The 27860-nt window shown below is 57.2% G+C and overlaps 9 protein-coding genes across 9 annotated transcripts; 4 read left to right on the top strand and 5 right to left on the bottom strand.

Moving 5' to 3' along the window:
- Positions 1-67: 67 nt before the first annotated feature.
- QBC33DRAFT_546542 (golgi apparatus membrane protein TVP23) lies at positions 68-1460 on the top strand. The gene is made up of 4 exons (XM_060428672.1): positions 68-245; positions 331-376; positions 452-735; positions 838-1460. Exons 1-4 carry the CDS (start codon positions 152-154, stop codon positions 987-989), a joined length of 576 nt encoding a protein of 191 aa, XP_060280812.1. The 5' UTR covers positions 68-151; the 3' UTR covers positions 990-1460.
- A 245-nt stretch (positions 1461-1705) lies between these two features.
- QBC33DRAFT_561629 (uncharacterized protein) lies at positions 1706-3175 on the bottom strand (the record flags this gene model as incomplete). Its single annotated transcript, XM_060430145.1, has 2 exons — positions 1706-2685; positions 2761-3175. The coding sequence occupies 2 exons, from the start codon at positions 3173-3175 to the stop codon at positions 1706-1708; spliced, it is 1395 nt and encodes a 464-aa protein (XP_060280811.1).
- Positions 3176-3853: 678 nt separating this feature from the next.
- Positions 3854-5491, bottom strand: QBC33DRAFT_546539 (hepatocellular carcinoma-associated antigen 59-domain-containing protein). The gene is made up of 3 exons (XM_060428671.1): positions 4946-5491; positions 4476-4864; positions 3854-4405 (listed from the first exon to the last, which is right to left on the bottom strand). The coding sequence occupies exons 1-3, from the start codon at positions 5401-5403 to the stop codon at positions 4122-4124; spliced, it is 1131 nt and encodes a 376-aa protein (XP_060280810.1). The 5' UTR covers positions 5404-5491; the 3' UTR covers positions 3854-4121.
- On the top strand, positions 5364-6499 carry QBC33DRAFT_546537 (Acylphosphatase). The gene is made up of 5 exons (XM_060428670.1): positions 5364-5749; positions 5809-5842; positions 5905-5917; positions 5987-6056; positions 6125-6499. Exons 1-5 carry the CDS (start codon positions 5738-5740, stop codon positions 6272-6274), a joined length of 279 nt encoding a protein of 92 aa, XP_060280809.1. The 5' UTR covers positions 5364-5737; the 3' UTR covers positions 6275-6499.
- On the bottom strand, positions 6291-8314 carry QBC33DRAFT_612972 (pyridoxal phosphate-dependent transferase). Its single transcript, XM_060432516.1, has 3 exons — positions 7952-8314; positions 7644-7834; positions 6291-7576 (listed from the first exon to the last, which is right to left on the bottom strand). The coding sequence occupies exons 1-3, from the start codon at positions 8004-8006 to the stop codon at positions 6488-6490; spliced, it is 1335 nt and encodes a 444-aa protein (XP_060280808.1). The 5' UTR covers positions 8007-8314; the 3' UTR covers positions 6291-6487.
- Positions 8315-9161: 847 nt separating this feature from the next.
- Positions 9162-12758, top strand: QBC33DRAFT_189899 (uncharacterized protein). Its single transcript, XM_060422513.1, has 4 exons — positions 9162-9662; positions 9866-9959; positions 10028-10624; positions 10678-12758. The coding sequence occupies exons 1-4, from the start codon at positions 9631-9633 to the stop codon at positions 12688-12690; spliced, it is 2736 nt and encodes a 911-aa protein (XP_060280807.1). The 5' UTR covers positions 9162-9630; the 3' UTR covers positions 12691-12758.
- A 1905-nt stretch (positions 12759-14663) lies between these two features.
- QBC33DRAFT_561624 (uncharacterized protein) lies at positions 14664-18657 on the bottom strand (the record flags this gene model as incomplete). The annotated part of the gene is made up of 4 exons (XM_060430144.1): positions 14664-17414; positions 17472-17780; positions 17854-18545; positions 18621-18657. The coding sequence occupies 4 exons, from the start codon at positions 18655-18657 to the stop codon at positions 14664-14666; spliced, it is 3789 nt and encodes a 1262-aa protein (XP_060280806.1).
- Positions 18658-20640: 1983 nt separating this feature from the next.
- QBC33DRAFT_189908 (uncharacterized protein) lies at positions 20641-21722 on the bottom strand. The gene has a single exon (XM_060422514.1). It carries the CDS (start codon positions 21480-21482, stop codon positions 20811-20813), a length of 672 nt encoding a protein of 223 aa, XP_060280805.1. The 5' UTR covers positions 21483-21722; the 3' UTR covers positions 20641-20810.
- A 1303-nt stretch (positions 21723-23025) lies between these two features.
- Positions 23026-27650, top strand: QBC33DRAFT_456827 (uncharacterized protein; the record flags this gene model as incomplete). Its single annotated transcript, XM_060424827.1, has 3 exons — positions 23026-23446; positions 23517-23674; positions 23748-27650. The coding sequence occupies 3 exons, from the start codon at positions 23026-23028 to the stop codon at positions 27648-27650; spliced, it is 4482 nt and encodes a 1493-aa protein (XP_060280804.1).
- Between the last annotated feature and the right edge of the window lie 210 nt (positions 27651-27860).

Here is a 27860-nt window from a genome sequence, read left to right as displayed (position 1 = left end):
CGTTTTTCACCGCTTCCAGAGGGCAACCGTAGCTTGTACACTAGCTTCGCGCTCCGTATCATTAATTGCAGGGGCTACGACCATTACGAAGCTCTGGAGAGATGCGCAATCCGCCCACCACCATCCTCTCTTGATATTGTCTCCCTTCAATATGATGGAAGCTGGACAACCTGCGCCAGGCTCGCTGAGCTGGCGCCTGAGCTCGCACCCGATCACACTACTTACCTTTCTGGCCTTTCGAATTTGTATGTGACGACTGCCCACGCTCCAGCCTCGTGTTCAGACAGGATTAGCCACATGAGGAACCATGGCTAACGGTACTGACTGCAGCAAGCCTTCTGGTCTATCTCTTCGGCCTGATATTCACAGATAACATGTGAGGCGCGCCCCTTATCATCTCTCATCTCTCGTCCCTCGTCGTCTCTTCGTGCACTAATCACTCGCCGCATAGGATCATGGTCTTCATCGTCACCATCCTCCTCCTTGCCGGCGATTTCTACTACCTCAAAAACATCGCCGGGCGTCGACTCGTCGGACTGCGGTGGTGGAACGAGGTCGACCCGGCCACGGGCGACTCGCACTGGGTCTTCGAGAGCAGCGAACCTGGCACCAAGACCGTCAACCCAACCGACAGCCGCTTCTTCTGGTTGGCGATATACGCGCAGCCGTTGCTGTGGATCGCCCTCGCCATCCTGGCGCTCGTCCGACTGAAGTTTATCTGGTTGCCTCTGGTCGGTGAGTTCAAACATTATCGTGGGCCTTGTCCTACACTGGCGCTCTCCTGCGAGCTTGGATGTCTTCCAGAGGGACGACGGCTGACTGTATGACCTTTTCAAGCAATCGCTCTCGTCTTGACAATCACCAACAGTCTCGCCTTCTCGCGCTGTGACAAGTTCAGCCAGGCGTCCAATTACGCCGGCAACGCCTTCCTCTCGGGCAACATTGCGGGCAACCTTGCCAGCAACATGTTCGGGAGACTATTCAGGTAGTAGGCAGGTTCTGCTCAAAGATTGGAAGGCCGTACGACTAGGAGACAGGCGATGGTCCTTTTTGGGGAGGGGAATGGGCATGAGAATGTGATGGCGATGGGAAAGCGATCCGTACCAGCAACGGGTCTATCACGATGACAATGTCGGAGCACTCCACGGCGTCGGATGTCATGTTTATCGGGGATATCCATGTACAATAATAATACATTTGTTTATTAGATCGGCCGCCCTCCCTCTTTTTGTTTCCACGAGCGTTAGTCACTTGAGTGCGAGTTCAGACTTTGTGCGGATGCTGGCAATGGTGCCGAGCTTGAGCTACCTAGTCATTTACAGTTGTGTCCAACGATGTGCAACGTCAATTTATGAGACGGCCGAAAGTATTTTGCAGAGATAGCCCTGTCTATAAACCCCCCTTCTTTGCTTGGGCGGCCATCATACCGTGAGAACGGCTTGTCCAAGATGAGTGAAAAGATCATTACATGGAATATTCTCTCAACAATCTGATCAGTTCAATCCAACCCCAACTTCATTTGCAAGCAGACCTCGTCCCCTTTCCTACCACAGACGGCCTGGTATCATAGAATAACGAGCGAAGGAGCGATACAAACGAGCCACAGGAATCCGAACTCCAAAAATTCCTCAAAACAGGCTTGAACAAAAAACAACGAAAGATCCAACAAACCTAATACCTCTCTCCCTCTCTCTCTTCCCAAGGCTCAGCGCCTCCCCGCCTGCTCGATAGCCTGGTCCAGCTCCCGCTCCTCCGCCTCCAGCCGCCGGATGTCGTCCTCGGTCATGCCCTCCTCGACCAAGTGGCCGTACGGCGTCGGCGTCGGCGCCGCGGCCGTCGTTGGCGTCGCCCTCCCCGCACCCGGAGCAGCCACAGGCGAGTGCTGCGAATCGCCCGCCAGAGAACCCCGCTGCTGCTGCGCGTCAGAGTACGGCGTGAACGACCGCTCGTGCTGACGCTGCTGGCCGGCTACCCCGCCGCTCATGGACGCTGCAGCTGTGGGAGCGCTAGCGGCGCTGCCGATGTTGCCGTTGCCGTTGCCGTCGTCCGAGTAAGGCGAGTGCGGCGACACGTCTGCGCCCGCGCCGGCCTCCTTCTCGGCCATGAGCTCCTGGGTGCGGTTGTTCGCCCCTGCGTAGGGGGCGGCGGCGCCCTGCTGCTGCTGCCCCTGGCTGCTGCTGCCGCCGCGCCGTCTACGGCGGATCAGGAACCAGATCAGGGCGCCCGTGACGAGGATGCCCACGACGGCGGCCCCGACCGCGATGCCCGCGATGGCTCCCGTGGAGAGGCGGCTGCTTTTGCTGCTGCTGCTACTGGTGGTGCTGGGCCCGCCGGAGCCGGAGCCGCCGGACGAGCCCGGGCCCGACGGCTCGTCGCCGGAGGAGGGCTGGACGGACGGGCTCGCGTCAGCGGGCAGCTTGGGGGTCGCGGTCGCGGCGGCGGTGCCCGTGACCTCGGGGAAGGCGGGGGAGTCCTGGCCGGCGCTGAAGGTCGCGTCCTTGCGGAGGTTCTTCAGGTTGTCGGGGCTGTCCGAGGAGACGACGGTGAACCTGCGGCTGAAGCTGGCCCCGTCCTGCGACCCCCAGGTTACCTTGAAGTACATGACCGCGCCCGCGAAATTGGTGGCGACCTGGTTAAGGTCGAGGATCGTTACGGAGCCGCTTTTGCCGTCGTATGCTGTGCTTCCTGCGAGAGGGGAAGAAGGAAATGTTAGACCCATTGTTCTCGTACTGCTGTCCCGCCCGGGAAGGGCTTGCTTACCGGTGATGAAGTGCTCGTCGGCCGACGCTCGGATGGAATTGAGAGCGCTGGCCGGTCTCTGCTGCAACTCGATGGCCATCAGCCCTCTGCCCGCCAAGGGGCCGCCCTGGTTCGCGGGCGGCGCGGGGACGATGGTTTCCTTGGCGTGCTTGTCCCCGGGAGTCAGAGAGACGGTGTCGCGCTGCAGCCCGTCGATGAAGAGTGCCACCTCGCCCACGGGCGTGTCGTCCGACGTCCATCTGAATTTCCTGGACCCGAAGCCCTCGGGCGGGACGGTGAAGATGGCATCACCGCCAAGGTCGGGGTTTTGGAAGTCTGTCTCTATAAATTTTATTTTGGCATTCTGCTCTGCTGCCGCGACGGTCCCGGCTAGCCACGTCGTCGCCGCCAGCCATCCACCCCACGGTATTCGCATGTTTTGGTCGTGCTGATGTGTGTGCCTGGCGGTCCTGTCACGACTCCCGTGGAATGGGGAAGTACCTATCTAAGAATCGGCGCGGGTGTCATTGCACAGGCAGGTTCGTCTGGATTAAATCTCGATTGTGGTGGAAAGTGGGCGAGAGACAAACCAGACCGGCGCAACAGGGGCTGAAAGAAGAGACAGCGGTAGGCAGGCAGTGCAGGTGCGAGGGCTGAAGGATCAATTCTGGAACAATTTCGCGCTAGGTCGGGGTAAGCAAGCCACTGCACAACCCCCCACGACTATAGGGCCCCCTTCGCGATTCGCGATGAGCAACCTGGCACGATGCACTTCATCAAGCGCTTGTCTCCCAGTCATCCCTCCCATCTCGCAATGCAAACGGAATCTGGTAGACCGCAACGAGTCGATCCGTTTGAAGTGGATTGATTCGGCTCCACAAGTTCATAGTACTTTAGCCTCTGTTCCCGTGGGCGATCGACGGGAGCCCAAATTTAGATTTCTGTTAGCACGCCCAATGTATGTAAATGTACCTCTATATGATCAGCACACCAAAAGGGTTCAAGTGCTGCATGAGTGAGGGGTGGAGGAAGCGGAAAACGGGGCTGAGCTATTAAGAAAAGGCGGGGCCCTTGACCTCTTAGGGGCGCCGTAGGGCCAATAGTGTGGTGGCTGCGGCTGATCGAAGGCTGCATTAGCGTTGCTCGCGCTCCTCTCTCCATCTGGAAACTTCTTTTACTGCGTACGGAGTGCTTAAATACATAGTACACAATAAGACGTCGAGGAGGAGAATTTGCTCAAGAATTATGGTGTATGAACTCGGTATTGAATCCAGGGAAGCATCAAGGAAGCAATCGACGCAATATCCAATGCTTACAAAGGTTGATTTATAACAGCCTACAGTCAAGTAGTAGGTAACCCTGACGAAAACATTAACAGCCCTTCAGCGCTTCTCCATTTGCTCCTTCAGCAGGAGATCTCTCATCTGCGATCTCACGTTCCGACTCCCTCCAAGCTTCGGCCCCCTGAGTATCTCTTCCTTCTTCACAGTTCCCTTGGGTGGCTTGGGTGGGGCGTTGGTGGCCGGCCTCCTCCTCTGCCGTCGCGCACTCAGCGCATCCATGAAGTCGCGCCGGAACTCCTCTGCTATCCTGTCATCCGCTGCTTCATCGCCACCCAATGCCGCAGAGCTTGCGTCGTTCTGAGCGGGAATATCGTAGACATCGACTGTAGGAAAAGTCAGCACATTGGACGAACAGGGCGAGTATGAGTTTGACCGGGATCGGGGATGACTCACGTCTATTCTCTCGCAGGAACTCCTCCACGAGCTGATCCCTCTTAATATCGTCGCTCCCTCTTCTACCCCTCTGCCGCAACGGCTTGCCGTCCTTGCCTAGGCGGACCTTCCTGGGCCGCTGCCCGGCCCCCTCTTCTTCTTCGTCGATGCTCTGCCCTTCCAGCCGGCGCCGGGCCCGCTCCGTCATAGCGATGTTGCGCGCCCGCGCCTCCTCGCCGAGGTCGATCTCGAGCAGCTTGCCGCGCATGGCGGGCTGCATCACGACCGGTTTGTCGTGCACCGTCTCCTCGGAGTGCTGGTGGGAGTTCGCTTGGGCCTGCGCCTGCGCCGCCGCGTATTCATTGGCGTGCCGTTGCCTCCTAGCTAGTTCTGATTCTATGTATTCCTCCCTTCCTTTGTCAGTGGCTGGTCGGGGGATGACGGACGAAAGGGAAGTCGGGTAAAAGGTGCAAAATGATGGGTCAACTCACATGTGTCTGTTCACCAGTTCGCCGACCAGCCCAGTCTGCGTTGCGAATCGCTTCACGATGCCGCCCTCCGCAATGCTGTCCACGGCATTGCCACCGCCCTCAGGGAGAGTGAGGCTCTGGCCGGGATTGCCGTCCTCTGTGGCGCCGGCGTCATCATTCCGTGGCGTCGGTGTTGCCCGGAAGGCGACGCCGCCTAGTCGCGCCTTTTGAGCATTCCGCCGCCGCAGCACTTCTGCAACCGATAATTCCTCTTCTTCAGAGCCGGGGTGACGAGGATCCCGGGTTTCGAGAGTGCTGCTGCTGCCGGCGCGCAAACCGGATGCTCCTGCTGACGTCTCGTTTGCGACTTCTGCTGTTTCGCCGTCGGCATCTTCTGATCGCTGTCGGTAAATCTTCCTTTTCTTCCCAGGTCGGAAGACTACTCTCGGCTCGGTTACTTCTGGGGCAGGGGACGCCATTTGCAGTGAAAATGATGGTGTGAGGGAGGAGTGGTGCTGAAGATTTGGATTGGTTTCAAACGGACGGCGTCATATGGACTGGCTGATGGTTGGCCATGCCCGGCAAAAACTCGGCTGAATCCATTCATTACGTATACTTCCGTACACTAACTCTTATCGGACAATCAACACTGAATCACTGATAACTACCTATCCAAGCTCCGAGGCAGGGTGAAGGATGTTGACCTCTTGAAGTCACCTGCTTTGCAGACGATAGAGTCACTGTTCATCGCTCTCTACTGTAGCACATTTAAATTGCATCTTCACCACCTCTCGTGAGACGGAGATAACTACAATGTCCAAAAGGGTGAGCATTTGGGGACAGTGAAGTCCCACTCAGGTCGACCACTGACATCTTGTCCAAAGGTCTACTTCCTAGCCCATGGCGGGGTGGTCCAAGGTAATGCCAGCACAAACCCATCAAGGTATGGAGTCTTCGTCATTGACCTTAGTTTGTTGCAGGCGTTGGTTTCCGGTATGCATCTTTCAAATCCAGCCTTGGGACACCCGTCATCAAACACACACAGCTAACACCCGGTCGAAGCTATTTTGTGCAGAAGAAAGCAGTCGAGTATCACGTCACAGGCTGGGTTCGTAACACCGACGACAACAAGGTAAGCCTAGAGTGATCTTGGTCTAGCAAAAGGTCTATTTTCCCATCTCACTGAGTCGGGCTATTCAGGTCGAGGGAGAGGCCCAAGGCAACGCGGATTCTGTTTCACAGTTCCTGAAACATGTCGATGATGGACCCAGGCACGCCCATGTTGTAAGGCTGGATAAGAAAGATCTGGATATTATAGACGGCGAGGACCGGTTTCAGGTACGGCATTGAAAGGGCAGCTTGCTCCCCTGGATTTTGCGACGTTTATCTTAGCCTACCTACCCGATATTCACTTTGTTGGCCGACTGGTACATTGTAGATTCGGTCTTAACAAGGTGCCCCAATCTAGCAGCATCTTTGACGACTCAGGTTTACTTCTGGGTTTCCTCGAATTGGATATCATAACAAATATTCGCTGTCGGGGGGGGGGGGGGCGGGGCTGAGCTAACTCTGTCTTCTCTGATTCTCCTCTCGCAGGGCCCTGAATCCCTGCAGCAGGTCTTCCTTCAGGTCCTCCCAACCCTCCACGCCGATACTCACCCTCAGCAACCGCTTATCAACGCTCCTATCGGTCATGGCGCGCCACTCAATCAAGCTCTCGACGCCCCCGAGGCTAGTGGCATGGTGGAAGAGATGCACCTTGCTGGGCAGCCGCCTCGCGTCCTCGGGCGACTTCATCAGAATCGCGAAGACGGGGCCGTAGCCAAGCGGCATCTGCTTTCGAAGCCACGAGTCCGGATCTTGAGCCTCGGGCTGGAGCGAGGCATGCTGGACTTTCAGGACCATGGATGAGACGAGCCCGTCACCATCACCACCGTTGCCTCCCCCGGTCTCCTTCATCTCCCCAGCGAGCCAGTCGACCAACTTCTGCGCATTGGCGCTCTGCCTCAGCACCCTCAGCTCCAGCGTCCGCAAGCTCCGCACCCCGAGCCAGCCCTCCAGGCTCCCCATCACGCTCCCCAGAAGCAGCCTATCAGCCCGCAGCCCGCTGATCCACCCCGCCTCACCGCCAGCCCTGTCCGGCCGCACCGACAGCACGCCACACAGCATATCGCTGTGTCCGCCAAAGTACTTCGTCCCGCTATGCATGACGACATCGACGCCGAACCGGAACGGGTCCATGAGCGGCGGCGGCGCAAACGTCGCGTCGACGGTCAGGTAGCAGCCCAGCTCGTCGGCGCGGCGGCGGTAGTGCGCCAGGTCGCGCGCCTCGCCCGTCGGGTTGAGCGGCGTCTCGACGTGCAGCACGTCGCCCGGCCGCAGGCGGGCCAGGTCGGACTCGTTGTCCAGGTCTAGCTGCTCCAGGCCCGTCAGACGGGACAGCAGGGATAGCACGCCGTGGCACCCATGGTAGCCGCCGCCGATGGCCACGCGGCGAGGGTTGAGGTGCACTAGCATCGCGTGGAAGGCTGCTAGGCCCGAGGCGTAGGTCAGCGAGGGGGCGCCGATGATGGATGTTAGGAGCGCCTCGAGGCGGGTCGTGTTGGGCGCTGAGTCGCGGGAGTAGACGTGTGAGTCGTGGGGGGCGGCGGGCTGGTGTGGGAAGTGGTTAGCAGGTTTCAATCGGGCTGCCTCTTTTCTACTTCCCCCTGTCACATACATCGGTGTTCAGCCAGGGCACCAGCTCATTCGGGTCGCGGGCGTAGCGGAACGTCGTCGACACGTGCATCGGCGGTGCCACGGCTCTGTGGGTGTTGATATAGTCGTCGGCGTGGATCGATCTGGACGCCAGCGACAGCTCCCGGTTGAAGACCGAGGCGAGTTGGCCGGGGCCGTCTTCGAGAACTCGGACTGCATCGGTGTCATCGATTTTGACATCGATCGGAGCTGGAGGCGCAGTCGAATCGGTGCCTCCCACCGCCTCGGGCCCTGATTGTGGTTGATTCGGGTCCGCTGCTGTTCGGTCACCGTTCCCCGCCAATCCGGCCGTTGATGCCGAGGCACCACCGACATCGGTCGTCATGTTGGCGTTGTTCGGCTGCCCTTTTCAACTGATGCGTATCTCGATATAGTCGCGAGACGCTATGAGAAATTCAATTGACTCGAGACAACAGGTTCAGCGACTACTCGTTTCTCATGGGACGACTGCCAAAGCGAGATGGTGACGATGATCACGGTGGAGGGGCTGTGTGGGGATACTTCACCCACTTTCGGCCTATTCTCGGCATTCTCTGGCACTTTATCAACGTCCCCACAACGTGCTTCTTGGTGTTCCTCGTCATGACCTCTCGCAAGCACGCAAGACACGCTAGGAGGCGTGCGAATTAGTTCTTGATGCTGTTCCATGGCATCGTGTATTCGCGATACTGCGAAGTGGATGTGCGAGGCACAACACGTGACCTGCTGGAGACGACCTCTTGTCTGATCATGGATCACATCCCACGCTCGACAGAATCGTACGGCATGTGGTCTCGGACCGGCTTGCAGATGGATGGTATTTCCTGCGTCTTTATATTGGGCTGACTCTGGGCGCCAGGACTGCGGGACGGACGATCGAAAGAGAGGGATCGCCCTGTCCACTCGGGAGAGTCTCCACTGCTGTGATTCCGAATATCCATGTTCATTCCTTCTTGCCATACACGGGTATATATTCTTCGCTCACATATTGACATCTTCGGTCAGGTCGGAGGTAAGTGGTATCCCTGGCGCCTCCCTACGATTGCCATTCCCATGGCCCTGGGATTGCTGGCAAACCGATGCTCTGGGATACTCGTCTCGTGGGCTCTCGTATTTCTCCACTGGATCTGTTACGATGACCTGTCAGTACTCGGTCTCCTCCTTTTACCGGTAGTCTACAATAGTAGACTTGGCCTTGGTTGCATCCACCAAGCTCAAGAATCCGACCTATGCTTCGTTCGACGTGTAAGGATGGACCACAAATACTAGGCCCGTAGCACTCGACCAGAGGATCGACTGCAGCTTAGGATCTGTTAACACCTTGGAGATGGAAGTTAGTATGTAATCAATGGAACTGAGAGAGCAGCGTCAAACAATGGGAGTACGAGGTACTATGAGATAAGCTATTGTGCTCACTTTCGGGAAATGTGAAGGATTATCTAACCCTCCTTATTTCCAGATAATAATGGTCGAGCATATCGAGCACATCGAGCACATCGGGTGCAGTTGCTCTCGTTATTGTGCGGATACGCATATCTGTTTATTGTTGCCGCGGCGATAATGATGTGTTGACATTTTCGTTGACATTCTGAACTAGCCCCTTGTTATTGTTGTGGTTGACTGTATTCAGACATCTGATTTTATTGTGACCTCCTACTCTCTGCCTAGGAGCTTGGTCAAGTAGGGTACCTTTTGGGGGTGATATAAAAACCTCCCACACTCTCCCAACTCCGTACTTTTCTTCCGTCACCTCACACTTTTCCCGCACCACTCACTCACCCAACAACCCACGGGATCTCCTAACCATCAAGAGAAGAAACTATTTTCTTTTCTTTCCTTCTCCCCATCCCAACCCAACTTCTCACTGCCGCTAGTACTCTCCCTATCAGATCCAAAAAGGTCCAACAAAATTCATCTGCTCCGGCCGCCTCCCCTGAGCTGACCTCTTCCCTGGCTACAGGCAAGCTAGGATGAAGCGATTCAAGGCCTTTGCAAGGGGCCGGTAAGTACTCCCGTTGAGCGTATTTCCTTCATCAACGCGGCGAGAATATCTCTCCTGTCCGCCGTCACTCGCGCCTCCCCATCCCTCTCCCTACCGCCTAGTATCTCACCTCCCAGCCCAGCGATTGGCACGGCCATACCGGCTTACTCATTTGGCTATCATTTTCGGATCGTATTCAGGATTAGCACTGACGTGACTGACAGCTCGGCCGCCTCGAAGACGAAGGAGAGACGTGACACCGATTCTGAGTCTGAACAGCACTATCCGCGGGGATCGAAAGTGAAGAAGGGCGGAAAGGTAGAGTCATCCACCTTGACGTTCCAAGCGGTCCCGGTGTTTTACTGATATATACTAACTTTTAACAGGGAGGACATAAGGAGAACGCGGCTCGCTTGAACAGGAGACTGGAGCGACGTGAGAGGCTTGCTGCTCGGCAGACGGGCAGATACGATGATCCACCAGTTCCGTTCATCACTTCCCGAACTGGAGGACTTGTCCAGTCTCGGCACCACAAAGTTCGGGAGGAGTTCGAAAACGTCGATGGAGGTGACGATGTCAATACCAATATCATCCAGCATCGGTGCTTTAGCTGTGGCAACGCCCGCTCCGTGGGATTTCACTTGGCCCACCCTATCCAAATTGGCGACCCGGAGGTTGTCAACTGCTGCCGGCAGTGCCGTCATCGCAGACAGGTTGTCGCGCGCTCTTCTTGCCCTGTCCACCATCAGGGGTCTCCCGGCGAAGAGAAGTATCGCCAGCACTTCTGCGCTGGCTGTGGCATCGTCCGATCTGCATCGTATCATGATGCCCACTCCATCCAAAAGGGGAAGACCCCGGAACCGAGCTACTGTGGAGAATGTCGAAAGAGTTTCGAAGATGAGAAACAGAAAGTCTTCAAGCTGTACATGGCAGCCAACTACTCACCCAGTCCTAGTGATCGGGAGGATACTGGCAGATACGAGGTAAGCCGCAGGAGTCCATATCTATCCAATCCGTATACTGACAGAACTGGTAGAATTCGAACCCCTATCGTCGGTTCGCATCCTTGGGCGAGATTAAAGCCAACGCTAATCTAGCCCACGGCCTGTCGGCGTGCAAGAAACTGCCTCGCGAGAGACCTGCTGCCCACCCGGCCTCTTCCGGCTATCGTCGATCCATCTCTGACCTCTCGAGTGGCTCCTCCGAGGACCCTCAGTCACCTGCCAAGAGACCAGCGACTGCTTATCGCATGAAGGCTACCGCGAGAGGACTCATCGACTCCGAACCTGAGAGCTCCGACCATCTCGACGTTGGCGAGCCTGCTTCATTCACTGCCCAGCATTTTAAACCGAAGCCTGCGTGCGTGGACCCCGATATTGACTCATCTGGGCCGTCGACGAGCAAAGACGCTTCGTCCTCCAAGTGGAAAGGGAAGGACAAGGAAGTTGACCCCATGCCCACCCCTCCGACCTCGCCCGATTTGGACACCCGTGGCGGGTTTGCCGCCGACCCGTCCTCTTCGAGCAGCAACCCAGGGTCTTCTACCCAAGGTAACGTCGGGCGACCCAGCAGCGGCCACACTCAGGGCCATGGCAACAAAGGCATTGCCACCGAGAAGACGACCGCTGGCCCCAGGACCCAAATCGAAGCTACCAATGTCCCAGCCGGTCTGGCTGGACCGGTCCCGGCTCATCACTTCTGCGGCTTCCCTGCATCGGCAGCGGGCTTTACGAACGATTGTTGCCAAATTCCGTGCAATCACCAAGTTCTGTGCCATCATCACCACATCTATTGTCATGGCTGTTCACACTCTGCCGAGATAGCTCCTTCTCGGGCTAGTCGAACTCGTGCAGACTCGAGCAACTCTTCCCGAAGCCGGTCGAGCTCTCAGTCCAAACGAGTCCAGTTTGCGAGCCCCGAGGTTTCCAGTTCTGGCTCTGCAGTTGAGGGCTACGACCGTTCATCTGTGCCTCCGAATTTCGAGCCCTACGATCCCTACGACGAGGAATCTGATGACGAGCAGCAGACCCATGATGGATCCTACTTGCGCACTTCCGCCGGACCGTCGAGAATTCCGGCTAGCTCTACCTTTGAGCGTCGTCCGCCGACTCCATCGCAATTTGGCAATGATTGGCCAGGTGTCTCGTCCTCCTCAAGCTCCGGCGACCCATGGGAGGAGTCATCGTCATCGGCAAGATATGGATTTTCAGGCATCCCTCCCGCGTCTACCTTTGATTCACCACCCCCAGCGGGAATGTATGGCTTTTCAGGTATACCCCCTGCGTCTACCTTTGATGACTCGCTGCCCTCGGCATATGCGTTTTCAACCTTTGAATCGGACTCGCTTCCGCGCATGTTGACCCCAGAGGAGATCGACCTCTTGTTTAAAACCGAAAGCACTCGTCCATCGGAATCGAGACGTCAGGTCAGCCGGTCCCAGGACCCAGGCCCCAGTGGCAGCAGCTCCTCTCATGCCCAACGAGGCAGCAGCTCGAACCCGCGACGCCAGTCGCGCGGGTTCACCGAGGAACATCATTCTCCCGCGTCTCATGACCATGCAGGCTACACAACTCACAGTTCTAACTACGGTAACCACAATGACATCAACAACATGTACAACAGCAACAGGGATGAATTCGGCCATAGCAACTATGGATCTTTTCAGCAGGCCCCGGCGAGCGTTTGGGATACTGACCCCGAGGAAGCTAGACGTAGGGCCGAATCCGAGGCCCGCTTGATGGCCGCCTCTGCGGCCAGCAATGCATCCTCGCGTGCCCGACACAGCGAGGATTCGCGGGCCCCATATGGCGGCACCGACAGCTTCAACCCGAGAACCCACAGCGGCTCTTCCGGATCGGGCTATCATAGTACCCCGGGCGTGGACTCGTCCTACTATGCCGAGTTCGACAACTTCGACGACTTCGGTTCGCCCCCGGCGGCGACCTATCACCACCACCGCGAGGACGGTCCAGCCCACCAGGTACCTGACCAGACCCATTACACCCCGAGCTTCGTGCGGGCTCATCACCCCCGCGGGCCCTTTATGTGACGAAACTCTGCTCTAACACCAGCGGGCCAGCTCCCGGACCGCGAGATCTACGAGGTCGACTCCGATGAGGAGATCGTCATCGAGTCCGCCAGGGCCGGCTATTCTGCTCACGGCGGCAACGGCGGTGGCAGCCGCTCATTCCGGGTTTCTCGAGGTACGGCGCTTTAATGATTTCTACGAGCTAGCTTGACATCTCCCTCTCCAACGAGGGGGTTTCTTTCTGTGAATATTCATCCAGCTTCAGAGGATTCCCTCCATCATTCACCACGGGCTCATCCTCATGCCAGCATTCCAAGCGGATGCTGCTCTTCTCAGATGAGGCTTGTCCATGGGCCATGGAGGACAAGTCACCATCGCCAATATCTCCGAAGAAAAAGGCCTCACCATGTTTGCCATCGACGCGTTGCTAATTTCTTCTTTCTTTCTTGCACCTCAGACAACGACAGTCCAAAAGGGTACCACCACCATGGCAGCCGTTCCCGCCGCCATGCCCGGAGCGGCAACAACTGCACTGGAACAAATGGTACCGCGATTTTCCAACCCACCCCCACCCACATACGTTGCTAACCACTCCGTCCATCTAGCGGTTCTGGGATCCATCCCGTTGCTCCCGGCCCCCGAGCCCGTTGTTGCCGCCGCTAGCGCCGCTGTGTCGCCGGCCAAGACCGACGCCTCGGCCTACTACACCGCCAGCGAGGCTTCGTGTGGCTCCTCGCGGTGCGTCCATACGGGCCATTCCTCTGTGGACGACGAATGATTCGACGTTTTTTTCTCTCTTTCTTTCTGAGGATTTACCTTTCTCTCTTTGCTTCCGATATGGGCTGTTCTAGTCAGCGTGAGTGACCAACAACCCCCTTGGCTGAGAAGGGCTTCATCATGAGATATCTATGGCTCAGACATTAAAGCTAACCTGGATTCGACTCCACAGAACACTTGTTCGATCATCTGTGTTGCAGGTTCGCTCGGCACTTTCCACTCGATAATCTGTCTTACCTTTCCGCCATTGCGGACTCGATCCTCGCCTTTCTTGGCTGTTCCGCATTGTGCTCCGCATTGGGAACCTCATGGCCTTGAGACAGGGAAGGAAGGAAGGGAAAGAAGAAGGGAGTTAGCTCCTGCTCAAAATGTTCATTGAGTAATAAAGGATTGGGTCAATCATACCCGAAATGCATGCTTGTTTACCCCCTCTTTTCGTGGGAGGGGTGTCGTTGAAGAATGAAATTAAAGGGGGAGTGGTTTATGGTCTGTTCGGGTTCAGAAGGCAAGGACGGGAGTCAGGGCTATGCCATCCATGTTACTACCTACACTCGGACCTTGACTGGTACCTATCCATGTAGTTGAAAATGCGAGCTACATGACCCCCCTCAAGTCGACTGGCTCAGCTCAGCTGATCATCCACCGACTGTGACACATATCTTCAAGCAGTGTGCTCCTCAAATTGACCAAGTCCAGGCTACATCGGACCAACTTCGAAATGGATAAGCTAAAACAGGTGTATATCTATATATTTATCCACACAACTGTAGGTAGGTAGGCTTCCATCCTAACCAAACTACTTAGCTAGGCATATCCATATCCATTCACCAAGCCGGACCTGGATTCGGATTCCATTCCTTGCGGCTAGCCATCAAAGCAGCCCCTATGGACGCCTTTCTAATTAACCCAACCTCCGTTCCGGGACCCAGAGAGTATCAAACAAACTTTTGAATGAGATTTGAGACACGATATGCCTTTGACGCCACGTATATGGAAGGTCCACCGTGATATACCAGTAAGGAGAGAGAGGGGGGATCCAAACATATCTTCGCCCAGAGATTATTCGAGGTTTCTTTTTTCCCCCTTTTCCGTTTCTATCTTGCCCTTCTGAAGTACCGCCACAGGAGCAGCGAGATTTAGGTAACGACTGTGCGGTGAGACACCAGAAGAGATCGGTGTGCATGAGGGAGGACTTCCCCCTCTCGGCCCTCGGCAACTCACACCGGCCCAGGCGAAGGGCGATTCATCCTAGGCACGACACGACCGCCACCAGGCACAGGGCTGACCCTCGCACCACCACCACCACCACCGGCCGTCGTAGCAGCAGGGCTAGCCCTCCGACTCGGCCTCGCCGCCAGCGCCCGACACGCCTCGACGCGCCTGGCCTCGAAGACGCGCGAGCGCTCTCTCTCGCGTGCCATGGCCTGCCTGCGCTCGTCGTGGTCGTGCCGCGACTCCTCCATCTTGAGGTCGTACTCGCTCCTGTTGCGCATCTTCCTCTCGGCCCGCGCGCACACCTCGTCCAGCCTGCGGGCCACGCCCTCGGCCACGAGCTGCGGGCGCGGCGGCGGTGGACCGAGAGGAGGAGGAGATGCTGGGCGCGGGCTAGAGCTGCCGCCCCACGCGCACCCGAAGATGAGCTCCGTCTTGGTGTACGAGACGCCGCCGTTGTTGTTGTGCCAGACGATGATCTCGTCGCCGTCGTGGAGGCGCATCCAGTGCCTCGACGGGGAGGCCGGGTTCCTGCAGTCGTGCGACTGGAGGAGCGAGCCGTTGACGTGTATCCCCTGCGTGGCCTTGCTCGAGATGTAGAAGTGGAATGAGTCCACGTCGCCGACGACGTTGGACTTCTGGTTCCAGGGCCGGGAGTCCTTGGATGGGTCGTAGCCCTCCTTCCAGAGGATGATCTTGAAGGCGTGCTTGGGCACCCTCGTGTCCTTGCTCGGCTCGTAGATGCGCGTGTTCTCGGGCGCCCTCCCCCATGATAGCATGGACTCGGTGACGAGGACGGATATTCCCTGGATCACCGAGTCGGGAGAAGACTGGATGGACGCCACGATTCTCTTACCGGGCGGGTTGGTCTCGAGGGGCACAATGCGGTGTTGTCGGGAGGGAACGAAAGTGTCGGGTATGTCCCCCTCGCCTCCGACTTCGTCGTACGGACCGGCGGTTGACGGCAAGCCACCCTGGTCCAAGCCTCCGGTCCCCGGGTCGCCGTGGCGGACTGTCTTGCCGTCGTTTGAGACTCTTTCGACATCAAGGTCGAGCTGCCCAACGACTTCCTCGTAGTGCTTTGGCGGGAAGTACTTCATGGCCAAGTCCCAGAGGGGGGATTTGCCCGGCCCGAATTCTTCGCCCCTCGCCTCTGCCGCTGCTTCGAAAGCATCAAACTGGAATTTGGTCATTTCGGGGTACCTGAGATGCCACGTCTTCCGATCCTGAGGATTCCAATAGACGGATTTCTCGACTGGTTCGTCGACCTGGCGGGATGACCGAGCTTTGGCAACGGGCGGGATAAACGCGAATAGATCGCCCTCCTCGTCGTCGCTGGAGCAGTCCGTTGTTGAGTCTACAGGGCCGTCAGACCTGAACCTCTTAATAATAGGCCTGTCGCGAATGGCTGAGCCCTCGGAGTCATCGCTGTTGTCGTAGAACGTTTTCCTTTTGCTGGTAGAAAAGTACTCGCTGTCGTGGGGTTGAAGGTGCGAGCCCGCTAAAGATCGCATGTTGAGATTCTCCAATATCGACTCGGCACCACCCAGGCTTTGGGACGCCACATCAAAGGTCATGTTGTTCAGCTGGTCTACCGACTTGCTCTGTCCGGCAGATAGTGCAGAGAGTCGAACCCCGCCCCCTGAGTTGGGTTGTGACTTTTGTGACTTCTGCCTCGGAGTCAAGGAAACTACCGAGTCGAAGCTATCACGGACTTCCGAGTTTCCTAAAATCTCAGTTGTGGCGAGGCTTGTGGCTGAGAGAGGGAGGTTGAGGCGGTTTTCCGGTATCACGCCCGAACTCCCAATTGCAGAAACATTGACCTCCCCAAATAGCCGCTGCGGTTGGTTGCCAGGTCCAAACGTGTAGTTCTCCTTTTCCGATTCGTAACCGCTGAAGTGGTTCTCGTCGTTCACATCCTCGTCATCCTCGTCAATGAGCCCGTGGTTGTCATCCAGCGGGTCTTGCCGCTGCCTGTCCTCGAGACTCAACTGGGACAAGGGCTCAAGCTCGTGGTCCGAGATTTCGTCGTACGACTGAGACGCGGAGGGGGCCCGTATCACGCCCATCCCGCTGAGCCAAGGGTGCTCCTGGAGGTCGCGCACCGCTGCTCGGATCTCCGGCCGCCTGTCAAGCATCCGCTCGAGGAAGTTGATCCCTTCCGGCGACACGTTGGCTGCGTGTAGAGGCGAAACGTCCAACGGCCTGGTCATGATCTGGTGGAGCAGCTCCGAGTAGCTTATGCCTGTCTTGACAGGGAAAGGGGGGCTTCCCGTCAGGGCGTAGAAGAGGACACCACCCAAGGACCAGATGTCGACGGCGTGATCGTACCGTTGGCCACGGGCTTGTTTGCGATGCCGATTCCTGGGATGCCGTCGCCCAAACTCGTCGTACTCGGCGAATTCGGAGTAGACTTCAGGGGCACAGTAGAGCAACGTGCCGCAAAACGTCCTGAGAAATGTCTGGTCATTGTCTACCATTTTCGATAGTCCAAAGTCGGTCAGCTTGACGTGGAAAGGCTGCTGAGAGCTGATTAGGATGTTGTCTGGCTTCACATCACGGTGCGTGATGTTGTTGTCGTGTAGATACTCCAGCGCATCCAGGAGTTGCCTGGCCATGGTCTTCACAGCAGCCTCCGTGAGACAGCCGCGCTCTTGGATTAGTCTCCCGAGATCGCCTCCCGGCACGTATTCCATGATGATGATGAGAAGGCGGCTGTCCCAGTCCATGTGCTCAATATAGCGCACAATATTAGGCTGCCCCCAGTCAGCAACAGACAAAGGGGTGGGGGGTTACAGAATGAAAAGACTTACGTGCTGGACCCTCTGCATTATGATCATCTCGTTTTCCACCTTCTGGTCGAGAACGCCGTTCTTCATGAATTTCCGTTTGTCTAACTCCTTGGCCGCATATGGGATGCCGTTGTACTTGTCGGTGACTTTGTACACTGTCGCAAACGCGCCCTTGCCGATCTCGCCTAACCGGTGGTACTTTTCCGAGCCGCTCCATGCTCTATTGAGGCGCTCCACGTTATCTTGGGTCGTTTCCTCGGGTAAGCCGAACTGTGGGGCCGGAAGACGAGGGAGCTGTGGTTTTTGAAACTGAGGAGGGAAGAGATCGACCTAGAGTTTCTCGTCAGCCGGGGATTTCGGGGGCGGAGCAGAAGCAAGTAGAAGAAGCATAGAAGAAGCATACATGACCTCCAGGGCCTGGTCCGATCGTGGCGTTTGCATCCTTTGTCAGCTCCTTCAGGTGGCGCATGTAGCGGACTAGGTTCGTGCGGTATGCCGCCTCGTACGCCCCTTCTCGCCGAGGAATCCGCACAAGGAAGACCAAGTCGTTGGAGTCGGTGTGCATCAGGATCTTGACTGTCGACCCGCTGCTCAGCGTCCTCCTCGTCTCGCTGGGCTCCCTGGATTTGGCCTTCAGTAGCTTCTCATCCACAATAGTCCCATTGGTGGAGCGGTCCTCTAGCATTAGGACGCCGTACTCGTTCAGATATATGCGGAAGTGTATGTTGCTTAGCCGCCTCAGCGGATCGTCGTGGAAGCAGATGTCGCAGCGGTTGGCGTTTCGTCCGAAGGTGAAGCCTTGGACGGGGTCCTTGACTTGGGACGACAGCCTCAGCGCAATGACGTGCTCTCCTGCCCCGCGAGGGATCAGTCCGAACCTGCTTGCCTCGTCCTCCAGGTCGAGGTCGAGCTCCACGTTATCGGCATCGTCCCTCCCCACCATGTGTTGGGAGCTGTCGGGCGCAATCATGGAGACCTCTCGGCGCGCATGTTCGGAACATGGGATCAGGAGGCATATTATGTCGGACAGCTCTTCGTCCGAGAAGCCGGAGTTCTGCTTGCCCAAGCGCCTGGGGTCCAGCACATTCTGGGTGGCTGTCGCACTCAAAAGTCAGCAATCTGGTTTCTGGGAGTCTGTCTCTCTGTCTTCTGGTGCCGTTTGGCACACACCTTGCTGTGTCGCTTCCGCATCTAGATCGGGATCCATTGGGTAAGGATAATAAGAGCAAATCGACAACTTCGGGCAAGTTGGTGCCAACCCGCGCCGCTTGTAGTATCGAGGGGGGGGTGGCGTAGTCTCTGTCTTCGGCGTCGGCAAGCGAGAAAGAGGCCGATACGAGAAGTGGTGGTTGAAGGTCTTCCAAAATGGGACGTGCAACCAACTCACTTGCTGGCGAGGCGCGTCGCGGAGGCGTCGTCGTTGGAAACTGACGGCAGTGCGGTGGAGATGGCAAGAATGGCGGTCGGCACGGTGACAGATGGCGGGGTGTGAGGGCTACGATCAGCTAGCTAGTCTAAACCTCTGCACAGCAACGGTCGTTGACCGTTTGAAGCAGTGCGTCCCATGCGGCTATTCGCGCAATCAAGTACTGTTATTTGTTTTTTTACGACGGCAAGGAAGAGATGGGACGGTGACGAGTGGTTTCGGACGCGCAGGTGTTGAGATCAAGTGTGCTTGACAAGAGACTCGACATGTGGGGTGCATCACAGGGCTTCTCGAACTCCCAACCAAAATTAGTTTGTCAAGGCCCCCTAATAATGGGAGGTCTCAGTTTGTCGATGGCTCCTGCAGGTGCACGGGGGCGTCCAAACAATAGGCCAGTGACAGGACAGAACCTGGACACCTCCACTCCTGTCCCGGGACCGGCCCCAGACGCGCCGTCGGTAGAGCTGTTGATCCCTTCCCGGCGCTAGGCAGTCTCCTGCGCGGGCCTGATTTGCTACCAGGCTCGCGGGCTCAGCCGACAGTTGCCCCTCCTCGACTTCGTGCGTAGCTTTGTGTCCCAAACCAGCAACAGTGCGCCCCAGGACGGTGCTGGGCATCACTCATTCGCCAGCCCTATAGCTGTCACGATGAAATATACGCACTGATGGTGTCGACGTCTGGGGTTGGACCGCATGGATACCGGAAACCCCAAAGTTGGGATGCAAGAGGCTTACTTACTTAGGGAGTGATAAATCGTGCGCATTTGGTTGGTAGGAGGTTAGAACTTTTACCAACCATCCGACCATAGGGGCTTTGCTCTGAACTCGATTCCCACTGTGTGAGAGTCTTGAGTCTTCCGCTTTTGAACTGGGGAGAAATCTTTAGTCTTCCCTTGGATAATATCTAGGTACATGACAGCCAGGATAGGCATGATGACGTTCAAGATAAGGATCCGCAGAGAGCTGGCGGTTGTTGTGTAGTCTGCAAATTGATGATAGCGTACGAACTCTGTAGAATCTGCCATGAATTGACCAGAGCTTTGCTATCAAGCATCCTTGCAGACTTGGAGTCGTTTTGCAAAGATTTATTAGAATCTGTTGAGTTCACTTTCAGGGTATCCGACAGTTTACACTAGAGCCTCTCGATAAATCAGCTGGACCAGGAATAGCGGCTGCGACATCAGAATTTAGCCCAGCAGTGGCCTCTGCTTGGCGTCGTACCGCCGACGCATGCACAAGATGTGCAGCTCAGCGATTGGTGAGCGTATTTCTCTGATGCGTCCTTGTCTCATCCGATCGAATTTTCTGTCTGTGTGCTATGTAGTACAGACGACTGGCAGAGGTGACCACGAATCCGCGCTTTATACCGAGATTGGCTTTCGATAAGGGGCGGTGGCTATTTACAGCTACTAGTGATGCGTGATGACGTAACTATATACCGCATTTCACCTCAAGCTCGCTGGCCAAGCAAGATCCTAGCAGGATCTACGTATACGGAATACAGGAAAAAGGACATTTTGCAGCGCGAAATGATGTGGATGACAGGACATTCCGGCTTTTGGAGCTTCTCCGCACCCTGTAGTCTGTATATGTAGGTGCTGACAGACAGACTGGTTCGGAACTTCGGAAAGCTGCACAAATGGTGCCGACTTAGCAAGCGAGGCTGGGTTTGAGGCGGCCCAGCAGGTACGAGGCACCACGTATTCGTAGGTGGTGCTGGGGGCGGAGCAGCCCGAGGACAAGGGCGGCCCCTCCAATCGTCAATTCTCGGATCTCTGGAATGCATGGATGGGATGAAATAATATGAAGTGCATGGGAGGTTGGACCCCTGGGACCGCCAAGACTGCTGGCCTTTTGCCGCATGATGACGACGAGTCACAACCTGGGCTAGGAATGTTCCAGACCTTATCACTCCGTTCACCATTCCAACACATTTCAGCTCCTATCTGGATAGGTGCTGCTTTCTTCATGGACACTGGTGAGCGCCGACCGGTAACAGTCAGCAACAGACCACAGCAAGCAAGAACACGCGTCACCAATTTCATTTCTGGGATCACTTCTTCCCATAGTATAGCGTAGGTATGATGGGGAAGGTGATATGAGCCAATCACCAAGCACATCCGGGACGGGAACGAAACGCTGCTGTCGCATCGGTACCTGCCTAGGTACCAATAGAAACCTACTCCCTGGCTTGATTACGGGAATACCTGTGTACACTTGAGCAATGCCCCGCCCCAACCACCCAAAAAGCATGGAAGGTACACTGCTCTGGCTCTGCCTGGGTACCAGCAAGGTACTGTACCTACCACCTCCACTGCCACCGCAAATCGGCCGGCGGGGAACGGCGAAGGACCCTTGCCTGGACAGCTGACATGGCATCATCGTCATCAAAAATTTTAGGATACCTCTAGATGGACAAGAAAAAAGTAAAAGAAAGGAGGGACTGGGAGGACAACGACAGAGAAATGTATATACTGCTACATGACCCAGCACTCCAGAATCCAGACACTCCCTCATCAGACAGGGGAAGGATGCTTGCAGAAATGGGCAGGGTGCAGCAGCAGCAGCGCGGCTTGTCCGGGCGTTTCGGCATCTCTCGGAGTCCATTTGTGCCAACAGCGCTTATTAGTTAGCCAAGCAGGACCACTTACTAGGTGGAAAACAACCCGCCAAAGTCAAAATAAATACGAGAGAGACATGGGGAGTGCTGCTCCTCCTGGCTCTCGTCGCGAACGCCAGTGGGGGCTCTGTATATGTCGATTTCTATTAGCTGCAGGCCCTGCAATCAGTGAGACTTTTACGTTTACCTACCCGGGTGCTTAAAGTGGCCGCAGTCCCTCTCTGACCAAGACACGAGACGAGATTCTTCACTGAAGCCCACCATCCATGACACTGCCTGGTGCACCAACGAGTCGCGAAATCGCGGGCGGGATCCACCCTCAAACTAGCGACAAATAAGTCACCCGCTCAGCTCACCATCATCCAGCCCCGTTTGGGTTGGTGCCAAGCTGTGGTCTCTTGTCGACGCCAGTAATCCGTAGTGTCTATTAGACTTGGGACTTGGTTATTTCATGATCCGTGATCCACTAGTTTGAGATCCCGGGAGGACGTTCTAATTGCTCCCCCAGCTTCTTATAAAGATTCGACCCCATACTCTTCTCTTTTGCCTCTCCCTTTCCCTCCCGCGACCTTGTCACGAGCCACGAATCGCATTCGGTTAATTCGTTCCAAGTCTCGGAAACTGAGAGCAACCGGGTCCTCCGACACCTGCGCACCTTGAGACGACCTTTTCTCCAATGGAGCTGCAGTAGCTGGAAGTGGACACTAAAGCAGAACCTGACATCATTAACTCTGGCCGCGCAGTCTATGCACACAGAAAAACAAAACGGACTCCTACAACTCCTCCTGATCATACAGAACAAGCAAGCCGCCGCCATCACTACTACCGGGAAGCCCTCTCGCGATAAGCTTTCTCGTCTCCTAGGGTTTTCGGTCGCTTGCTCAGTTCCCGCTACCCACCCCGCCGCTCAGCGCGCCCCATCTCGCCGGCTAAGAGAACTCGATTCCGTTGTCGGGCGAACTTATTCGCATGCCGACTAGGGCCACCTAGTTATTCCTCCTCCTCGTTTGGTGGGCACTTTTGAGAGGGGAGTCTCGGTTCTGGACTCTGTCCGACTTGTCAGTCGCTGTGGGCTTTCACGAGCCTCTATTTTGTAGCCTTCTTGGCTCCAACATCCCCTTGTCCTGGCCAAGACCGTTAAGAGGAGGGAAAAATGGGTCGTAATCGTGGTTCGTAGCCCCTCTCACTCTCCCACTCCATCCATCCATCCATCTTCCCATCCTATCCCCCATCGCCCATTATATTCTGCAGCGGCCGGGCCCTGTCCCTGTCTAGTCGTTGCCACGTTTTCTCCAACGCAAATTCCCGTGGACCTTTCCCCTTGCCCCCCTTTCTCCTCTCCTGTCCTGCGTACTGGAACCCACATCATCCATACCTACATATATTCACTGGGGCTACCTCTTCCTCGTGTCCTTCTCTCGAGCCCTCATGCGGCCAAAAGATTTGGAAATTCAATAAATTTCCAACCCGTGCCGTATAACCCCATAGGATTCCAGCTGACCGAGGCGCGCCGTAAAAGTGCTCTCGTTTATGTCCCAGTTCTCGGCGTCGAACAAAGAACTGAGGACTTCTGATTCTACAACACCATCGCCCCCTGCCGACGCGCAGAAAGTTCAACCACACCAGAGACCCGACAGTGCTTTCCACTCCACACCGCAACATCCCGCTGCTAACGACGTCTTCCCCGCCACGCCGGTCCCCTCGTCACCCGTACGCGCCGAGCATGACCATTCGACCCCTCCGCTGAGCGATTCACCGTCGGCGAGTCCTGCCGGAAGAAAACGAAGTAGTTCACGCCCCGTGTCCATGATACAGACCTACCAACCGCACATGATGGACATCAACCAAGATACTATCCCAGAGCTTCAGCCCATCTTCACATTCCTGAACAGCCACCAGAACAAGCTGTACCAGGAGGGGTATTTCCTGAAGCTTGACGACCAGGACTCAAGTACGGCCCCTCGTCTCGAGGCGAAGTTTTTTGTGGGAATTCTGTGTTTCTGCGTGCTGACACTGCCTAGGAGGAAGACCAAACCCAGACAGAACATGGACCGAGTGTTTTGCGCAGCTAGTCGGTACCATCCTCTCGCTGTGGGATGCTGCAGAGCTGGATGCTGCCGGGGACGATGGAGAGGTGTTGCCGAAATTCATTAACCTGACCGACGCCTCGATCAAGATGGTACCACACCTCGCCGAGACGGCCCTACACTCTCTCCTGCTCGGGGAATCCAGAAAGCTGACCACATCTCCAGATCGAATCGTTGCCGACGAAATCGAACGATGAGCAGCCACTGCAAAACATTCTAAGCATTAGCACCGCCGGGAGGAACCGATATCTCCTCCACTTCAACTCGCACCACTCGCTAATCCAGTGGACTGCCGGCATCAGATTGTCCATGTTCGAGCACTCGACGTTGCAGGAAGCCTACACCGGTGCGCTGATCGCCGGCAAGGGCAAGACCCTCAACAATATTAACCTGATCATGGATCGGACAAAGTTCAAGGTCGAGGAGTGGGTTCGTGTTCGTTTTGGAGCCGGTGTGCCCTGGAGGCGCTGTTGGTGCGTAATATCTCCTCCCGACGAGAAGGAGTACCAGAAGCTGCAGAAGGAGATGAAGAAGCGCTCGCCATATGACCGCTCGCACGCGCCCTTACTGAAGGGCGACATAAAGTTCTACGATTCCAAGAAGGAGGCAGAGAGGAAGAAAAAGGCCCGCCCCATTGCAACCATCTCCGATGCGTACTCGGCGTATGCCATCTACCCGCAATCTAGAGCCCTGATAGATGGCTCTACCCTGCTCAAGGTTGAGGGGAATATCACCATCCACACGGACCCGCCATCCGCAACCGAGGGCTTCGTTTTTATCATGCCCGAGGTCCGTCCCGCCATCTCAGGCTTCGAGATGCTCCTACGCTTCCTCTTCCCGACCTGGGACACTTTCTGCTTGTATGGTCGTCCGGGCAGGCTAGTTGCAAGCGTCCTCGACACCCGATCGTTGATGTTCGCCATGCCCAAGCACAAGCGGTATGGGTACATGGAGATACTAGACGTGACGGGCCTGATCCTGGCGGACGGAAGTCCGGCATGGTCAGAAAATGAATGGAGAAAGCAGTTGAAGGAGTTGACCTCGCAGCGCATGACCGCGGTGGAAGATGGCACGAAGACGCACGGGAGGAGTGGGAGCCGCAACAGCAAGCGGCTGAGCTTCGGCCAGCAAGCCTCCGGCCCACCCAGACCGCGCGTCAACTTTGCCGATGATAACGCCTCAATTAGGTCCTCCCCGTCCATGTCGTCGGTACAGCCAGGCGCGACGAGCCATTCGGCACCTCCGGACCATGACCGGGAGCGTGCACCGCCCGCAATGGGAGGAAACGCCCGGCACTCACGGAACATCTCAGACCCGCAGATGGCTAACGTGCCGCCTGACTACGGAGCAGGACATCCACAAGGATTGGTGCCTTCCGTGCGCGGTGCCGACCGTGCAAGAACCTTTGCGAGCGAATTGGCTGCTACCCCTGAACGTGTGAGCTCCGAAGATGAAACCCCCCCGAGGAACACGCCCCCGGGGGATATCGATGCTTGGCAAAGAATGCGCACGCCGGAGCCGGTGAATGCCCCTCCCGCATTTGCCCACGGTGCAGGTTCCAGGCCGACCCAGCAGCCGTACCACTCGCCCGAGTTACGCAGGGCAAACAGTCGCTTGTCAAGCACAACGCTGTCACAGCTGGCAACAGCAGGCGGCCTCACCGCAGAGCACTTTCCAGATGACCCGCTGCGCCGACATCCTCGTCAACAGAGCGCAGAGCCGGTCTCTGGACAAGCAGACCCCAGGGGTCCATCGGTACAGCCACAAGCCAACGCCAACCCCCTAGGGACCAGTGCTAATTACAATGGATCTCCTGAAGCTTTAACGTCCCCCGGCCATGCCCATCCGCCTTTCTCCTCGCCCGGGCTCGCGGCACCTCACATGGCTCTTGCTCAGAACCGATCCAGGTCACCTCTAGCCGGGCCTCGACAAGGAGCCCCTCCTGGAACCCCTCCGCCCAATTCCGGTCCTCCTCCGAATTCCCGCGGCCCACCGCCGATGCGCCAACCCCCGATGGATCCCCCACCGAACGTAATGGGTCCTCCACCTAATGCACGGGGCCCACCCCCTATGATGAACCCTCAAGGACCGCCGCCGGGATCTCCTCGGGAGCCCGGAGGTAGCCCCGCCCTTTTATCTAACCCTCAGTTTAGCCATGGCTACCAGGCGGCGGCGCCGCCACCTGGCCAACGCCGTACCCCGCCACCGAATCCGGCAATGCAACAACCGCCTCATATCCAGACATCCCCCCCAGTTCACAGAAAACCCCTGCCGCAGAGGACGGCGAGCCTCCAGCGGAGTGATAATTCGGCACCCCCTTCGCCCACTAGTACTGGGAGCTTTAGCAGCCGCGTCTTGGACGAAGACGCCCTCGCCCTAATACGCGCCGCAAACGCGGACGACCTGAACCGCCCATTTGCCGATCACAGTCTCGTGCGCCACGATACCGACAGGACCGGAGCAAGTAGTCGTTACGATGACGCCTCCTCGACAGCGAGCCCGGACTATGCCAGTACGCGGAAATCGAGCGACACGCAAGAGTCGGTCGAGCGACCGCGTGCTGGCGTTCTTAGAACTGTCGGTGAGCCCTCGGAAGCGGAGCCGCCCGTACCGAAGGCCGCTTACGATATCCCGGAAATCAACTTCGGCCCAACGCCCGTCATCGGCTATCGTGGCTCGCAAGGTGCGGGCAATAAAACGCCGACACCCCTCCCTGCTCAGTCACCTCCTCGGTCGTCGTCACCTGCTCCTGGTCGGAAGTCGCCAGGCCCTGCAGCTGGGTACGCCCACTTCCGTCAAGACTCGGATGACACGATCCGCCGAAGTGTGGCATGGCAACCCGGCGGCGTTAGGGTCGGATCGCCGTCTGGCGAACGAGGCATCAGCCCCGAGCAGTTTGTCCAGCAACGAGCCGCGGCTGCCACCACGCCTCTTTACGGCCACCAGCGACAGCCCTCGGCGAATACTCTTGCAGGTCTTCGGACCGGGACACCGACACCACCTCTGAGACGGCAGGGCAGCCAAGAACTCCTGACAGCGATGGCCAACAGCAGACCTGGCTCCGCAGCGGCTCATTCACGCAGCCCCTCGGCCGACCTTCTCCAGCGCCCTGGAAGCCGGGGTTCGGCCGATCTCCTCCAGCGTCCTGGCAGCCGGGGCTCGGCAGCGATGCTCTCGGGAGGCGAGCTATCCAGCCATCTCTCGGCTCGCGAGCAGGAACATGTGGCGCGGGTGACTGGGAATCCGCTCATCGACGTTGCAGGTAACCGAAACGCGCCGCAGGCGCAGGCCGGCCTGGTCGGCGCGATCCAAGCGCGGGAGCGGGAGAGGGCGCAGATGAAGCAGGGGCTTGGCGGTCAGGCTGTCGCGCAAGCGATCGACCAGCGCCAGAGGGAACAACAATCCCAGGCTCAACGAGCGGCGCAGGCTGCATACGCACAGCATCAGGCACAGCAGCAAGCACAACAGCAAGCACAGCAGCATGCACAGCAGCAAGCACAATTTGCCGCACAGCAGCAGTATCAGCAGCAGCGGAACCCGGGAATGGCCCCAGGCATGGGTATGGGTCCAGGACCGTCACCCCCGACATATGATGCTGCCATGGGCGGAATGAGCATGGGCAACCTTCCCGGACCCGTATTTATGAACCCAGGCATGGGACCGCCACGGACCAACTCACTTGGTCCGGCGGGTGGCCAGATGCCGCAGCAACAGCGACAGCAGATGATGCCGCAGCAGGGGCCCTACAACGGCGGACCGCCGCCCAATTTGGCGCCGCCAGGTCTGCAGGGCTATGCTCAAGGGGCGGGGTGGCCAGCGCCTAACATGCATCGTCGGCCGGTACCACCGCAGCAACCAATGCATGGCCAGGCGCCAGGCATGCCGGGGCCAGGCATGGGCATGGATATGCGGGGAGGTCGGCCGCAGAGCCCTGGGTTCCCTGGGTTCCAGCTGCCGCCTCAAGGTCAATATCCTCCCCAATATCCTCCGTCCGGTAGCCCCGGCAGCCCCGGCAGCCCAAGGCCTGGGACTCCCGGCCGAATGCAATTCCAGGGTCAAGCTTTCTAGGAAAAAGCCAAGGACCGACGGAAACGTTTTGAGTCTACAGGACAATGAAGAGGCTGCAAGCTATAGGCTGAGGTCGAGCAAACAAGCGAGTGGGTGCTTGACGTTTGCTCAATACATGAATGTGACGGCGAAAGGGCATGGGCTACTAGGTAGCTAACTAGGATACGGAGCATGGCGATGTATGGTGATTTTTTGGGTCATTTTGAGATC

Source organism: Phialemonium atrogriseum, assembly GCF_030411735.1.
Source record: "Phialemonium atrogriseum strain 8032-3 unplaced genomic scaffold QBC33scaffold_23, whole genome shotgun sequence".
NCBI classification, from domain to species: Eukaryota; Fungi; Ascomycota; class Sordariomycetes; order Cephalothecales; family Cephalothecaceae; genus Phialemonium; species Phialemonium atrogriseum.
Note: the sequence above shows the minus strand (reverse complement) of the source record. Positions and strands in the feature narration are given on the sequence as shown.